A 17,842-nucleotide genomic window follows, 5' to 3' on the forward strand; every position below is an offset into this window, starting at 1 on the left:
GTCACGGTCGCAGGGCGTCGAAACTGCACAACCCTCGTCGGTGGCATTCCCTCTGGCAGCGAGGATGCTACGCCTTCACCCGTGAGTTGCGCCGCGTGGTGTGGCCCACTCCATTGAAAACGGTGCCGCCTCCACGCTCTGCCGACACCCCAACCCCACAGAGTTCCTGCAGCTCTACGCCATCATCATCGAGTCCGTCGATGGCGACAACAAGGTCATGGCGAACTGGTTCCCCATGGTTCTCAAGGATGCGGCACGATCGTGGCTGATGAACCTCCCCGAGGGCTCCATCTTTTCGTGGTTCGAGCTGTGTGCGCGTCTCCAACTTCAAGGGCACGTTCGAGTGCTCCTTCACTCTCAACAAGATCCCGCAGGCATCCGATGCTGCCATCATCTCTGTGTTCTCCACGGGCGCCAGGATGCGCGAGAAGCTCGCCGTCAACGACGAGCTCGACACCGTGGCCACGTTGTTCGATCTCGCCGACAAGTGCGCCAAGGCTGAAGAGGGCCGCCTCTTCCACAAGTCCCTGACGCCGTCACCGACGCCGCCAAGGCCAAGAGGAAGGACATCAAACGCAATGGTCCCGCTGTGCTTGCGGCGGAGCCTGAGCAAAAGCGCGGGTGTGACCGCAACGAAGCTTCCAAGAAGCCTTTCTGCGCCTACCACAACATGAACTCCCACAACACCGAGGACTGCCATGAGCTCAGGCTGCTCCGTGAGCAGGGGCAGAGCCTCCGCCCCAGCCGCAACAGCCGTGGCACAGGTCATGCCGCAGTGGCGATCGTTGGGGAGGCCGCAACAACAATGACAATGGTAACGACCGCAGCAACAACCGCCAAGGCTGTCGGGACCAGCCTCGCCGCGCCAACCCTCAGGCCAACGGCGTACCTTCACGCCCCAACACCAACAACGACAACCTGCCTGATGAAGATGCCGGGGGCTACCAGGAGCCTCGCGGGATAGCATGCATCCTTGGTAGATTTCAGGCTCCCGCCTCAAACCACCACCTCAAGAAGTTCTCCTGCGAGGTGAACGCCGCCCTTTCGGGCCCCGAGGCCTCAAGGCCCCTCAAGTGGTCATAGTACGCGGTCACCTTCGACTCCAAGGGCCACCCCAAGTCCACAAGAGCCGTGGGAACCATCCCCATGCTGTGCACTCCCACCATCAACAAAGTCGGCGTCACCAAGACACTCATCGACGACGACGTCATAGAAGGCGAAGGTGGCAAGGAGGAAGATGGAGTTGGGGTGGAGGTGGAGTGCATGGATCTGATAGTGCTCCAGCACGACGCTGAAGAAATCAGAGAAGGGAGGTAGCAAACCTCCGAAGATGCTATGAAAGAAGAACGGGAACGTCGTCCCGACAGTTCGTTAGCTGGCTTCGAGCTCGACCAGATCTTGGTGGCCTCGTGCTTGTTGTGAGCGTTGGTCGTCAGAGGATGAGCTTGTCTAGCCCCTCTTGGTTCTTGATGGTGGAGGGTAGCAAGGTCGGCTCCACCTGCACTCTGGTGGTGGCGGTGCTCCTCTTTTTTGGTGCCATGGCGACGGCGATGGGGCGGCAGATGGAGAAGGAGGCGGAGAGGGAGAGCAGTGGGTGATGTGTGCGCAAGGAAGGAGGAGCAGTGCGCAGGGGAGGTGTCTGGAGGAAGGCAAGCAATGATGGTGTTTTCCAGGCGCGTGTGGCGGTCTTAACGTAGGTGTGCGGTTACCAAGGCGTCGTGGGAGAAGTGGATGCGTCCCGTTCAATCGGTGCTGCCATGCGTCACCTTTGGGCCCGACAGTTCGTCAGGCCCCGCGGCGTTTCGACCCGCGCCGTTTCGCGATCAACGAGCGAAACGTGCGCACCGTGGGCCCGAGGGCTACTGTCGGTCCAGTGGAACCAGGGTCCCATGGCCCATCTACTGCCGGCCCAGTCGGTTGTGTTGAGAAGGCCTTGTGTGACATCCAGCTCACTGGAAGATTCAGGAGACCACCCCGCCATGGTCCGGCTCCGCGAGGATTCCTCTCTCTTGGAGAGGGGCCCATGGGACGCTTGTCCGGCAACAACGAGAGGTCTCATGGGGTCTCCCTCGCGAGGTTGCTTCCTGTGAAGCCCTCTGCTCGGAGGGACGGATCAATGCTGGCCACACAACAGTTTGCCCGCCACGTGGGTGACGCTGGCGGGCGTCGCAGAGGAATCTTCCACCTTTTTGATAAAAGGGCATCGAGCAGCTGTCCCCCCGGAAGGGGATTTCCAACATTACCCGTTTGGTGCAAGGAGACCAATGTGACACTGGACGTCACCGACGATCCCACGAGCGCGTCATGGACGGCACCTTTGGCAAGATGAAGATCAACCTTGCCATCAAAGACTGCACACTTGTTCCCTTTCGAATTGGCGCCTTGTGGTCGCTCTTCTCCCGCCGATATTTTGGGAACAGAGGCCCATGGCAAGGATAAGTGGGGCAAGCGGCCATGATAGAGAGGACAGATGATTGATTCCCCATTCTCTCCGGAGAACCTGTCTTCCTCCTTGTTGGTTGTAACACTTGTGCGACCCAAGAGAGAAGAAAACCACAAAGCAGGAGTAGGGTTTTACACCGCAAGGTGGCCCGAACCTAGGTAAACTCCCGTGTCCCTTTCGTGCCCCGTGTGGGTGACTTCGTCGTAGTCGTGGCTAGGTTGTAGGGTGCGCCCAACTTCCCAGTGTTCGAACCGGGTTCTTAAGAGGTTTTCCCGCAGGCACAAAACGAATCTGCTAAGAACCCGGAGCCAAGGCTGGAGGATGAGCCTGCTCTTGTGGTAGGTCTATTCCAACTCTAATACGTCTGCTAACCTGACTCCACTCTTTCATAACAAACTTGTTTAATCAACTAGGACTCTAACTGATGGATACAACTCCATGTTTCATGGGATGGCTCACATAATCTACGAAGATTCGACACAATAACATAGATACGACGATATGGATATGGGATACGACAATTGCAAGAAATAGCCGTATGCCGGTACGGCAAGTATTTGTAAATAATTAATGAAATGTCATGTAATAAAGAGAAAGGATAATTGAATGCTTGAGATGTATCAAAATACCACCCCATTTGTTGCCTTCATGCCTTTGTTCAAGTGCTCAATTGGTCAATCCTCGTTGAGTTTGTGTCGAACATAGGCAAATTACGTTTGGACTTGGTGTTTACCCTTTTGGCCTATAATATATGAGGAGGCACTCCACGTTGTAACCTATGACGGCTAATAGCGACATGCACGTAAGGGGGAACCGGCGGCTTGTGCCGGCGCCCGGATGGCCGGTGTTGCAGTATCTTGGGGAGGAGCGCCGTAGTCATTGCCCCGGGGAGTAGGCAAGTTTGCTGAACCTTCGTTAACAAATCTCGGTGTTGTCATCATATTGTGATTGCTTATTCCTCTATGAATTGACTGGGTACCTCAGATTAACTCTAACTAGTGGTATTAGAGCTAGGCTCTTCGCAGGCCCTGGATTGTTGATTTAGAGGGAGGTATGTGTGGGCATGCTAGAATTGCGATGATTGTGGATCAATCGGGCGAGCATAGGGTGAGTCACGTACGGACGAAGCGACGGATCAGGTTGCGTATTGTGGGAGCAATCAAAACCGAGTTTGTTTGGAATCAAAATGGGATCAAGTCCCGAGAGAACTCATCACCGAGCCGGACTGCTGGAGCCGTGTATGCACAGTACAAAAGCAGGCAGCCGACAAGGGATGAGGTGAACAAACATATCAGATCATCAGAAAAAGAAACCATCATGGTACACGCACATCGGAAATAGCAGGAGCTTTGGCAGCCAAGTATTCGCTAGCATCGGAGTTGAGCCAGAGGAGCGTGAAGGCCATATTTTTGGTGGATTGCTACTAGTGTTCGGAGGCAAGACCATGTTGGGTTTTGCTCCTGTACTTCCGCATCGCCGAGATAGCTCGGGTATTTTTCCACACAGTCAGTTGTACGAAGAACCATGGTGATACCAGGTTTGAGGTGGAGAAGTTTGACGGGACTGGAAGCTTTGGGTTATGGTAGATAAGGGTGAAAGATTTATTGGCACAACATGGGTGCTTGAAGGCGTCGTTATAGGAAGCCAAGCCACCTAAGATGGAGGCTGGGGACTGGGAGGAGTTAGAGATGAAAGCAACCGGGACTATACGGTTGTGTCTGTCGGACCAGGTTATTTATCATGTGATGGATGCGAATTCGCCGAAGAAGATCTGGGAGAAGCTGGAGACTCAATTTATATCCAAGACTGCGACGACCAAGGTGTATTTAAAGCAAAAATTGTATGAGTGGAAGATGCAGGAGGGGTAAAATCTTGTGGAGTACATGTATGCCTTTAATCAAGTCCGACAGATCTAGCACGCTTGGGTTCGACGGTTGATGACAAGGATATGACAATTTTGCTTAGTTCATTGCCATCGTCCTATGGCCATTTGATCACTACTTTGACGCACGACAAGGAGACCGTCAAGAATGAGCATATTATTGCGGCATTGCTATCTTATAACATGAGAAAGAAGAACGTGGTGGAATCTCTCATGGTGAAGGTTTGCTAGTCAAGGGTGAAGAGTGGCGGAAGGGATGTGAGGCATGGAAGAACAAGGACAAGAAAAAGAAAGTACAGTGTCAGAAGTGTTAACAGTGGGGACATATGAGAAAGGACTGTCCAGATCTCAATGGTGGGGCAAGTGCTAATATGCTACTCATGGTGATGACTCAGACAACAACAATGATGCCCTTGTAGTATCAGACAAGCGGTCAATCAGAGGTGAAGCGTGGATGTTGGATCCAGCTTGCTCTTTTCATGCGACACCGAATAGGGAGTGGTTCTCTTCGTACAAGTTTGGTGAGTTTGGTTTAGCCTATGTGGGCGATGACACATGTTATCGTGTTGCTGGAGTAGGTGACATCAAAATCAAGATGTTTGATGGAGCTGAACGGATGCTTCGGGGAGGCAGACATGTGCTGGGGCTAAGGAGGAATCTAATTTCGATTGGAATTCTTCATAATGGTGGTATGGTATTCCGTTGTGGTCGGGATAGGAAGACTATGAAAATCATGGAAGATGAGGTGACCGTGATGATTGAAGGGAGGACGGCTTCACATCTTTACAAGTTGCCAGGGAGCACCATCGCTGTTGGAGTCACGGAGACCGTAGTTGCGGGAATAGCAGCGGTGTCCCACGGTGGCGGTGGGTCTGGGCAGACTCGTCGAATAGCTCTTGGTAAGCTACGAAGAAGACAACCCAAGTCCGATACATGGAAGTTTTGACGCATGGACAAATTCAAGGTGGTGGAGAATATTTGCCAAGGTTGAGTCTGTGTCGAATATTGTGTACGAGTCGGGTTACGTTTGGACTTGGTGTTGTAGTGTGGGGTAGGATAGATGTAGTGTCGGAGTCGTACACGTTGTACCCTTGACCTCTCATATATGAGGAGGCACCACACGTTGTAACGCATGACGGCTAGATAGCGACAGACACGCAACGGGGAGCCTGTGGCTTGTGCCGACGCCCGTATGGCTGGTGTTACGGTATCTCGGGGAGGAGCGCCTGTAGTCATTGCCCTGGGGACTAGGCGTGTTCGCTGAACCTCGTTAACAAATCTCGGTGTCGTTATCATGATGTGATTTCTTATTCCTCGGTGAATCTCTGCGTACCTCGTATTAAATCTAACACTTGTGGTACTTGCAAAATACATCATATGTTAGGAGCTGTTCGGCAAGCCTCCAGCTGCGTCAAATCTGAGAATCTGCGGAGTACCTCTTCCCCTCTCTGCGTTTTTTAGCTGTTGCTCCTCCAACTCCGGGAGTGGAGACGCGGAGCGGAGGGCATCCAAACAGGCCTTTAGAATTAGAATTTGAGATACACATCACATGACACATAAGGATGATAACATTAAAGAAGTAACACATGAAGTAGGGTGATGGACCTAGCTGAATGACATTAACAGTTACTTGATTGATGACATTTTAGTATACAGTGCCACACTTTTTCTTGCTTGGCAAGTGTATATATATATTTTGACTATGAGAGATATCATCTCAATTTGCTCAGTGTAAAATACTTCTTTTGCTAAACAACTGGCAATTTCATAGGGTAACAGCTGCGCCCCTGTCATATCCATATTCTGCATAGGAATCTTTGAGTTTTAGAATATGACTTCAGTAATACACTTACTGTTCCATACTAATGCTATCATTCCTGCCGTTTGCTTATTTGTTATATTTCATTATATCTTGAATAGTCACACAATATAAAGATTCGACTTCTATTCATATTTTGTCCGTACTACCAAAATTAGGGGTATGAAGTATTTGGCAAACAAAAATTCTTGTCAGGTTATCATGAGCTTCCACTTCTATTAATGACAATGATTATTGTTTTATGTTTTCCAGCTTTACCTGTTGGGGGATTCATCAGTTACTACACTTTCAGATTCAGAATACTCCAAGATGACGTCGGTATGAACTTTTAGTTTCTATCCCGTCACCTTTTGAAATAAAATGTAAAGCTAATAAACATATGTTCTTTTTATCGCAAGAAACATATATAGTTTTTTAAGATAATGGAAGCTTTTATTACCCCTGGCGTCTGCATCATAGATGCATGCAGTCACACTTATTAGAGAGTTTATTACATCATCAAGAAAAAATGATCTCGACCAGTACCTCCATTCACTTTTATTGGGCCGGAGAGCCACGATACCAAGTCCGGCTTTACTAGGCTGTTGCCTCAATGTTCTTTTGCTTCGTTTAATTTTCTGATAGAATTAACTGGGAGCCGTATGCTTCGCTTCGAATAACGAAAAGGCTGGCGCCTTCATTGGCCAGACATGGGTTTTGCATGCGCACACAAGGCCTCATGAGCGGGTGAACGTAGCTGTTGGTGAAACTCCTTCTGATTCGCCGGCCTGGATTTATTAGCGCCAATTAGTGATGGGGTAATTAATGGCGCCTAAATCCTTTCAGTTTTGTTGGCTGGCCCTTTAAACCTAGACGTAGGGACTAAAAAGAAGAGACCAAAATATCCAGACCAATCACTACCAAAAGATTTGGACCACCAAGCAAGACTACATCCAAAATCAAGACATAAATCTCCTGGTAATCAATTCGAGCTGCTTGGCGCCAAGCTCCATCAGCTCCTTGCACAACTCCTTTTGTAAGAACGCCGATGACTGCAACCAACTGGTACACGAGAATAGGACCTTCATACATGAGTGAACTTCCGCTTGGAAGATCTATCACATAAGAATTATTCTTTATCTTTCTCAGAATAGAGAGGGGCCCATACCTTCACTACCTAATCTTCACTTTAACACCTAAAGTCAGTCTTTCTTTTGAGAGGTACACCATCACCTTGTCACATGTTGTCAACACGTGAATAGACTCCGAGGTATGGCTTGAGAGGCCTATACATGGATACAAAGAGGGGGGGGGGGGCAACAAATTTATATAAACTGCGAAAGTTAGGATTTGAACTCAAGACCTTAGACTCTAATACCTTGTTAAGCTTCATGCACTAGCAAACACAACCAAAAGTCTGGACTGATAGAAAGGGCTAGGCAGTCCACATATACATTTCAAACATCACCAACATGGAATGTTCTCCGCCTCCTTTTGCACTCAGTGAGTGGTTTATATTTCTGATTTTGTGCTTCCAAAACACCACACAGTTCTTCAAATTATTTAGTGTAGTTATCTGCAAAGGACAATGCTGATTTTGAGTTTCCCCTTGATGGTAGCATCACCAAGTCTACAACATGTGTTGAAACTTTAATGTAAATAATAGAAAAATGACTCCTTCCTGTGGACCTATGCTTAGAGTTGTTGTAGGAGAACTCCGCGAGAGATGAAGCCAAATCCCATTGGCCCTTCCTTTCTCCACAAATGCAACAAATCAGATTACCCAATATTTTCTTCACCACTCCCTTTTTCCATTTGTTTGTGGATCACTTGATTGACAATGCTAGAAATTTTTAATTCAGTGTTGAATTGCTTCCACAAAGTGAGGCAAAATGCAGCAAGAAACTTGCTACCACGGTCTGAGACAATGGATTTTGGAACTCCATGAAGTCTGACTACTTCACGAAAGAAAAGATTTGCCACATGATGAGCATCTGTTGTCTTGCGGCATGGAATGAAATGAGCCATTTAGAGAATTTGTCAACGACCACAAACACAACATCACTCCATCGTCTGGTACTTGGCAAACCGAAGGCGAAGTCCATAGAAATATCCTCCCATGGAGCAACAGAAACATGTAAAGGCATGTATAACTTTGTCTTTAGGACTTGGCCTTTGCAGGTTTGACATACGGGGCACCATTGAACAAATTTTCCAGCATCTCTCTTTAGTTTTGTCCAATAATAACGAGCCTCTAGGTTAGCAATAGTCTTGTCACGTCCAACATGGCCACTAAGATCACTTGAATGGAGCTAACTCCGTGGGATACACAAACGATCATTTTTGAAGAGATAGGCAACTTGCACCAGGTAGTCATCACCTAATGGCTGGCCACTGTTGTGTTGTACCTGAACATGGCCAAAGTCTTCATCGTCCTCATACAACTCCTTTATTTGATCCATGACTGGAAGTTCAATCCTAATTCGTCCAAGGGGTATGGTATATATGGTCTAGGGGATAGATGGGATACATGGGCTGAAACCCTAGTCTCTAAGTGCAGGCAGGTACCAGATGTCCGGTGCTCAAAAGAAGTCTCATAGTGAGGCATGCACGGCAACTCAAAGCATCGATTCTCGCTTGGTTGCTCCACGTTTATGCACAGATAATTAAACCTCTCCAAATATGCTGCCCATCTTGCAAGCATACGACCGGCATGCTTTTGATTTCTAAAAATGCTTTAAGGCTTGATGGTCAGTGTAAACAATGAACTCTTTAGGTAGTAAATAGACTTCCCAAGTTTTTAAAGCTCGAAAAACAACATACAATTCTTGCTGACAAGTGCTCCATTTCTGCCTTGCTTGGCTTAACTTTTCACTGAAGAAAGCAATGGGCGTCCCTTCTTGAGATAAAACAGCCAAAATGCTTACTCCACTTGCATCACACTCCAAATGAAAAGTCTAGTCGAAATCAGGTAGCACCAAAATAGGAGCTTGTGAGAGTTTTTGCTTGATCTCATTGAAACTAGCTTCAGCTGCTTCTGTCCATTGGAACCTTCCTTTCTTAAAGCACTCGGTAATTAGTGCCATGATATTATTGCTGAAATTCTTCACAAATCGCCTATAAAAGCTTGTAGGGCCATGAAAACTTCTTACCTCCGACTTCAGAGTTGGCCATTCTCGAATTGCCTCAACCTTAGAATTGTTAAGAGTATTAGTATTAGGTCTAGGAATCCTATTAGGCTATGTTCCTTTCCTTGTACCCCAAGTCTTATGTAATACATATACGCCCCATGGGCTATGCAATAGAGATAAGTTGCATCCATAACATGGTATCATGACCTCAATCTAGACCGGGCCTAGCCTGAAGGTCAAACACCCCAATCCAGCGGCTCTGGCCCTTGATCTTGATCAGACCGGGCCTCCAGGTCAATTCCCAGCCCATCTTGATTTGCTCCATGGCCGCCATTGTCCAACGTCCGCCAACGTGGCTTGCGTGTTTCGCCAAAATACGAGCCATCCCCTGGACAATTTCTCCATCACCCCTAGTCAGAGCTCCCGTCACCTCCTGGATGGCGCCGCTGATGGGGTCACCTACTAGTGGTAGGTCATGGACCAGACATCCAGGGCCCACCTAGGGACCCACACGGTCATTAAAGTCTCAGGATTATAGATGCATTCGGATGCATACACCGGATCCAGTCGGTCCCATGGAGTCACTCGGACGTCTTCTAGCCAGTTGGCCAGGCACCAACACTCGGTCAGAGAGGAGGCGTGGACGACGTGGGAGCTGCAACGGCCGAAGGACTTAACACACACATGAAGTGCAGTCATAGCTAGCGTTACCAGTGTTAAGCTTCATGCACTAGCCAACGCAACCAATAGTCCGAACTGATGGAAAGGGCTAGTGCAATCCACATATACTGTAACACCCCCTCTCACGTGTGACGGGAAAGACAAGTCAACAAGTGCAACCGGAAGAGAGCAACGGCCCGTAAACTCACGTATGACTCAAGAGGCCTCTACGTGGACACAAAGGGGGGCTACTAGCATTTTTTAATAAATTGTGAAAGCCAGGACTTGAAGTCAAGACCTTAGCTTTGATACCATGTTAAGCTTCATGCACTAGCCAACGCAATCAAAAGTCCGAACTGATGGAAAGGGCTAGCGCAATCGACATATACCGTAACAACTAGTAATGGCCGTAGATAGGGCTACAATTTCTAGTAACTCCCGTAATTAATCTCATTAAATGCCCTTGTAATAATGCTCAACGGGTCCAGACGTACTCTATATAAGCCGCCCTCGAGCTCCTGGACAAGGGTTCAGCACCCTCTGTAATCTGACCCCCCCCCAGAGAAAACAGAAGCCTCCGGCCACGAGACGTAGGGTCTTTACCTCTCCGAGAGGGCCCATAACTCGCTAAATCTGAGTGACAGCCTTGCGCCGTTGCTAGGCTCCGCCCGTCATTCGTACCCCTAGTATTCATTGTCAGGATCGTTGCCCCGACAGTTGGCGCCCACCGTGGGGCTGCGCGTCTAGTGATTTCCGGCGCAAGTGGAGATTTGTTCATCACCATCATGATCATCAGCGGAGAGATCCGGTTTGGCTCGCTCAGCTTCATCGCTGATGATTTGGCGTGGCTGTAGGAGGCTCTGCAGGACATGGAGGCGTTGCCCGTCCGGCACGGCGCACTTCCGCGCGTCCTCGTTCGGAGTTCTTCTCCGGCAACCGTCGGTTCCGTGGCGCGTGGCAGCGCTTCTGCCGTCTGGACGGTGTCGCAAGCGCTCCTGACGCTCGCGACTTAGTGATGGACCAAGAATGCCTTGGCCCTTTAGTCCGTGGTCGAGCAGGTGGCAGTTCTCGATTCCGACGAGCCTACCATCGACTTATTTTCCTCTTTGCACAACAACTCTTCTGACGAGTCTGAGTGCGAAAACAGCGAGCCTGATGCAGAGATCCTGATGGCTGGCACAACCGAGGGTCCTCCTGGTTTCCTTGAAGGGACTTCCCCTGGGCACAACGGGGACGGCCACGATGACAATGTCGGCGACCCCTACATTCCCAAACCTCTCATTCGGGAGCAGCGGGAAGAGCTCAGGCAAAGGAACGAGCAAGATCTGTTCACCCCCATCACAGAACCAGGGCTAACAAGGACCAGCCTACGGACGACCCCAAATCGGTCCACCAATCGCACCCCTTTCTTCATGGTGTACGGCTCTGAAGTTGTCTTGCCGAGTGACTTACTTCACAGTTCTCCCCGAGTGGAGCTATACTCAGAAGCTGAACCTGAAGAAGCACGACAAGACAACCTAGACCTCCTAGAAGAAGAAAGGGAGCTAGCCCTCATCAAATCAACCCTTTATCAACTAGATTTGAGGCGTTATCACGCTAGACAGGTCAGAGGGCGTGCCTTTCAGGAAGGCGACTTCATCCTCCGACTGGATCAACAGAAGCCTCACAAGCTGGCGCCTCCGTGGCAAGGGCGTTTCGCAATCTCCAAAGTTCTCAACAACGGAGCCTATCGGCTCTATAACTTCGAGAAAAACGCGGAAGAGCCCCGATCTTGGAACGTGGATCTGCTCCGCAAGTTCTTTACTTAGATTTTTTTTCATTTCTTTAATGAGTTTTAGAGTGACATTGATGAACAAGAGTCTTACTTTTCTTGTATTTCGTCAAAATCTGTCCAAAATTTTATTCACTTTGATGATTTCCTTGTCCCAAAAATTGCATTGCCCCCACTTGGTGAAACGACTTAGCTGCGAACCAGATTTTGCCTAAGTTTGAAAAATCCATACTCGAGGGCTTTGCTGCGAACAGCAATCGTCTAAGCTAAAAACGTTCCGAGTGTGGAAAATTTCCATACTTGAGGGCTTTGCTGCGAACAAGATTTCGTCTAAGTTCTAAACGTTCCGACTGTGGTAGTTTTCCGCACTCGGGAACCTTAGCCGCGAACCAGACTTCGTCTAAGTTGAAAACGTTCCGAGTGTTCCACACTTGGTGGCTTTGTCGCGAACCAGATTTCGACTGAGCTTTAAACATTTCCGAGTGCGGAAGATTTCCTCACTTGGTGAATTCGCTGCGAACAGACTTCGTCTAAGTCCTAAAAATCCCGAGTGTGGAATATTTCCATGCTCGGGGGCTTAGCGGCGATCCAGCAATCGTCTAAGCTAAAAATGTTCTGAGTGTGGAAGATTTCCATACTCGGGGGCTTTGTTGCGATCCAGATTTCGTCTAAGTTCTAAATGTTTCGAGTGTGGAAGATTTCTGCACTCGGGAACCTTAGCAATCTAGCTATCGTCTAAGCTAAAAACGTTCCGACTGTGGAAGATTTCCATACTCGGGGGCTTTGCTGCAAACCAAATTTCGCCTAATTTCTAAACGTTCCGAGTGTGGAAGATTTCCGCACTCGGGAACCTTAGCCGCGAACCAGACTTCGTCTAAGTTGAAAACGTTTCAAGTGTGGAAGATGTCGACACTCGGGGACTTTGCTGTGAACCAGGTTTCGCCTATGTTCTAAACGTTCCGAGTGTGGAAGATTTCCGCACTCGGGAACCTTAGCCGCGAACCACACTTCGTCTAAGTTGAAAATACTCCGAGTGTGGACATCATCCACACCCGGAGGCTTGGCTGCGATCCAGCCATCGCCTAAGTTCAAAAACATCTCGAGCGAGGACATCATCCACGCTCGGGGACTCAGCCTTGATCCAGAAATCACTTAAGGCATGAGCAAAAGACATTCAACATCCGTATGAGGGTAAAGCAAGCAAACCACAATTTGATCGAAACAAAAGTTCAAGTAGCGGGAGGCCCAAGCTCACATAAGGCTCAACGGTCACATTAACCACTCGGCATTCCGAGGCTAATCAAATTTAAACCCAAAGTTTTCCGAGAATCACTCGGGGGACGGAGGCGCGACAACGTCAACGATGGTGTCGAGCTCGATGCCGTCTGCTATCCGAGTGGCGGCTTCGAGGAACGTCTCCATGAAGTCCTCGGACTTGATCTTCTTCCTGTTGGCGACCTTGAGAGACTTCAACTTCTCTTCATCCACGTCCTTGCAATGGACTCAGACGAGGGAAAGGGCGATATCAGCGCCGCATCGGGCTGGCAACTTCTTCTACGACTGCACTCGGCTTGAGACTTCTTTCAGTTGGTCCATGATCGACTCCAGGTCACTCGAAAGTTGTTCGCCAGGACAGAGCTCCTTGTCGATCTTCGCGACGGCTGAGCGGAGCCGAACAAGGTAGCCCAAGGCATGCTCTATGCGCTCGTCCAGTCGGAGAACAGCTAAAGCTAAGCTGTCCCTGAGGAGCTGCCTAGCCGGATCCAGCTCCCACTCGATCCTCTCGGTCTTCGATTCGACGTCGTTGCAAAAAACTGACCACTGAAGGACAACAAAAATAAAAAACAAACGAGATACCAAGGACAATACATAAATCACTCGGGCAGATGATGTACCTTTGAGCCTCTCACTCATCTCTGTGCCGAAGTCCTCGATATACTGCTCCAACTCAGCCTTCTTGGCAGAGAGCAGGTTGTACTTGGACTCTCACTTGGCATAGTGCTTCTTCAGCTCGACGATCTTTGCCATGGACTTATTTGTTGCAGCCTTGAGAGCTTTGTTGTCCTCCTTCAACTTCCCGACTGTCTTGAGCTTATGCTCGGCCACCTTGGACTTAAGGTTGGCATCCTTCCACGCCGACGCCATCTCCGTTTCCTTCTCAAGGTCTCCTTCATGGTTTCTAAAGAACTAGAAGTCCGTAGCTTCTTTACAAGTTGAAGGTTTTCATTCCGAACATCTGACGAAGCGAGTTTAGTCGGATTGGAAGGAAAACAAAGTACAAGGGACAATTGGATGAAATTTTCTCACCTCCTAATGAGTGCTTCTCCTGCTCCAAGCGCGCGCTCTTAGCTTTCTCAGCCTCCAGGCTGATCCGAAGGTCCAATACCTCCTTCTCAATGGCATTGTACCGAGTCCTGACCTCGCATACACTCTGCCAACAAAGAGTAAAAATAGACAAACGTTGTCGTGGGATCCAATGGAAGAAATCATTCGATCAGTCAAGTGAAACAACAAATGGCTCTAAGACTACCGCCGACTGCTTCAGTCGACGACAGTCTTGAGGACTATACCCAGTGGGTGTGCTCAGCGCGGCCCCACTGGAAGGTAAAATGGCTAAGGTACATGTATCACCCTGGCTACTTCAGCAAGGTGGGTATGCGTTACTTCCACAAGCTCAGTCGGCTACTTCGGCGAGGTGGGTATGCGCTACTTCCACAAGCTCAGTCAGCTACTTCGACAAGGTGGCTATCCGCTACTTCCACAAGCTCAGTAGACTACTTCGACAATGTGGGTATGTGTTACTACCACAAGTTCAGTCAGATACTTCGCCAAGGTGGCTATGCGCCATTTCTACAACCTCAGCATGACATACTACTACGCCGAGGACACAACAACACATCAAGGACCTAAGACTACCGCCAACTGCTTCAGTCGAAGGCAGTCTCGGGGACTACACCCAGTGGGCGCGTGCACCCACTCAAACCAAAAAAGACCCATTGGCGTGTCCCACACAAACCCACTCGGGAACAAAAATAAAACATATGCAAAAGGCTAGACCCCTGACTGACGTTGGTACTTACGATGGTACTTGGATGTTTCTCTTCAAGGCGTCGCTGGCATCGTACGCTTCCTCCAGTCGGTTGTTCATCAGCTCCACTTGGATCATGGCCTCCTTGCCCACGCCCACCTGGTCCTCAGGGATGTGGTGCAATGCAAAGAGGTTGGCCACTTCCGGGACCGGCGACGGAGGCGTGATGGCCCAGAGTGCGGCTCCAGCCCTAGCAGTAGCACTCTGACCACCAGTCTTGGTGAGAGCCTTAACCGGGGAGACCCTGGGTACTCGGACAGAAGGGGCGTCCTACATCACGACATTCGTGTCAATCGGAGGGTTCGATGGATCGGTCTTGTCGTTCCCATCGAGCTCGATCACTTCGTTCGGCCCTGCGATCACTTGGGTGTTAGAAAATTGTAAAGACATGTCACTCGAATGTAACCAAGACGAATGCGGAAATTACCTTTAGAGTTCGCAGCGTTCGCCTCTGCTTGACCCTTCCTTGCGGCCTTCGGGTCGGCTGAGGCAGTCGAAGTGTGAACACTACAACGGAGAAGTCATTCGGAAAGGAGTCATCCATACATCAAGCAGAAAAACAACACTCGGCAGGAAATAAACAAGCAACCAAGAGGCTTACGGTAACGCCACGGGCACGTCCACCTTGATCCACGGCAGGACCGCCTTCCGGAGCTTGACGACAAAGACCTTGGGCTACTTGGCCGCCTTCTCAGGAGACCGAGCGGATTTGGCTCGCCCGTGCTTCGAGCTGCGGGTTTGAGGAGCTGAGACAGTCGGCTCGGGATCACCCGGCCCTTTGGCACTGTTGACGCGCCCACTCGGCTTGTGACGAGCCTTGGCGCGGCCCTCAATCGGAACGTCCTCTAACGGGGAAGACTCTGTCTCGTCTCTGTCCTCGGAGTTGTCATCGACGTCCTCAGGGTCGTCATCCTCGCCATCATCGTCGTCATCACCCCCCTCGCCCTCCTGGTGCTCGGTGTCACTCGCCACATCCACGGGTGTGCGGTCAACGACTGACATCTCACTGATTATCTCTGTGAAACTCTGTCGAGCAAGAGAAAAACAACGGAGTTAGCAACAATCAAATAACAACATCAAAAGCACTCGGATCAGGAAAGTTCGGAATTACCTCAATCGGTAGGTGGTCCTTGTCGAAAGGAACTATCACTCTGGTGCCTCGGGGATTATCATGCGCTGAGGTGATGGCCATGTGCTTTGCCTCCAGCGTCTCCGTGTCGAACTCCTCCGGGTGAACTCGCGTGAGGTCACTCGACCCCTCGTACTCCCACATGGGGTGAGCCCTTGCCTGCAAGGGCTGGATCCTCAGCTAAAGGAAAACCTCCAGCAGGTCCATCCCGTTGAGACCTTTCCCGACGATGGCCACGACGGCCATCACCATGATATCCATGTCTGTCTTCTCCTTGGCCGTTAAGGACGGAGGGGACCACACCCGTTCTGTCGAGTACGGCGGTAGGCCCGACTGACCGCCAGCGACCGAGACATCCTTGCAATAAAACCAGGTGATCTGCCATCCCTTCACTGAATCGGGAAAGACATGGCAGGAAAGCTTACCTTTCCCCTAAGCTGGATACGTAAGCCCCCGCATTGCTGGTTCACATGGGTTTTCTCCTCTTGGAGTGGCCTTCTTCACGATTATTGCGCGGCAAGTGAAAAGATGCTTGAAGAGCCCCCAATGGGGAGGACAACCTATAAAGTTCTCACAGAGAGACACGAAAGCGGCTAGGTAGGAGATGGCATTTGGGGGGAGATGGTGGAGTTGAGCTACGAAGAATCGGGGAACACTCGGAAGAAAGGGTGTGAAGGCAGTAAAAAACCTTGTTCGACGTGCGTCACCAGAAGGACTCATTCTTCCCCCTGCGACGACGGCTCGAGCTCGCCCGCCTTTGGCAGCCTCCAGCTCCCGGACCAGGAGCCCTTGGTTCTCCAGCTCCAGCAGGTGGCCCCGCGAGACCCGCGACGTGGTCCAGTTGCCCTAGAGCAGGCCCGACGAGGCGCCGACGGTCGATGAGGACCCCCACGATCCCTTCTTTGTCCGCTTGGACTTCGCAGTCGAGCCCTTCGCCATCTTCCCTGGACGGATTGGCACTGGGAATCGAGTCGCGGAATGGACGGATGTGGCGGAGCACAACAGAGTCGTGGAGGAAGAAGTAAGGAAAAAAGGGGATCTGGCTTTCTCTCTCTTCGTCTCGTCGCAATTTATACCACATATCCGCGGATCTCCAGCCGTCAATCAGTGGGCGCGGCGAGATCCTCAAGATCCTGCGGTCAGCATGGGCAAGGCACATGGCGAAATCCCGGGGCGGAAATCGAGGCGTCGTGCCCATTTTCCCCACTAATGCGACGCAACCGCTTCCGCGCGCGTCGCCCACATTTCAAACCCGCGGGAATTCCGCCGCGAATCAGCCCAAATGGGCTTTGCGCCCGCTTGCCTAAAATGATGTGTTTCAGTCCGCCGAATACCCCCGTGGGTCCCCGTGCACTCGGATGCACATAGACGTGATCGAAGGAGTTCCCCAGGGACCCGGAGAGGACCAATACTCACTCCTACCCGGTCACTCGGAATTCATGGCATGCCCGCATGGGGCCACTAGTCTATCCGTGCCGAGAGACAAGCGAGTGCCATCAGATTGCTCGTAGCAGTCAACCCAATCCGATCTTTCGGAAATTTTCAGTCCTGAATCTGTTGTGGTTCCGTCCTGGAATCGAGTGGAGAAGGTCCTGAGGCGGGTTCCGAACGCCCCCGAGGCGCCGAAGCGACTCTAAAGTGTCATCCACTCGTCCTTAACAGATTCAAGGGCTAATGATGGGGTCACCTACTAGTAGTAGGGTCATGGACCTGACATCCAGAGCCCACCTAGGGCCCCACACGGCCATTAAAGTCTTAGGACTATAGATGCATTCGGACGCATACACCGGATCCACTCGGATCCATGGAGTCACTCGGACTTCTTCCCACCAGTCGGCCAGGCACCAACACTCGGACAGAGAGGAGGCGTGGACGACGTGGGAGTTGCAATGGCCGAAGGACTTAACACCACACATGAAGTGCAGTCATAGGTAGCGTTA

General features: G+C 50.4%; 1 protein-coding gene across 3 annotated transcripts in view; it reads left to right on the plus strand.

The window, feature by feature from the left end:
- LOC123404263 overlaps nt 1–17,842 on the plus strand; it is a 77,379-nt gene that overhangs the window by 40,103 nt on the left and 19,434 nt on the right. For all 3 annotated transcript variants that reach the window (XM_045098185.1, XM_045098186.1, XR_006611708.1), the window contains exon 8: nt 6,397–6,462. In XM_045098185.1, coding sequence (XP_044954120.1) covers nt 6,397–6,462 — 66 coding nt within the window. The remainder of the gene's footprint in view (nt 1–6,396; nt 6,463–17,842) is intronic.

Source organism: Hordeum vulgare, chromosome 6H, assembly GCF_904849725.1.
Source record: "Hordeum vulgare subsp. vulgare chromosome 6H, MorexV3_pseudomolecules_assembly, whole genome shotgun sequence".
NCBI classification, from domain to species: Eukaryota; Viridiplantae; Streptophyta; class Magnoliopsida; order Poales; family Poaceae; genus Hordeum; species Hordeum vulgare.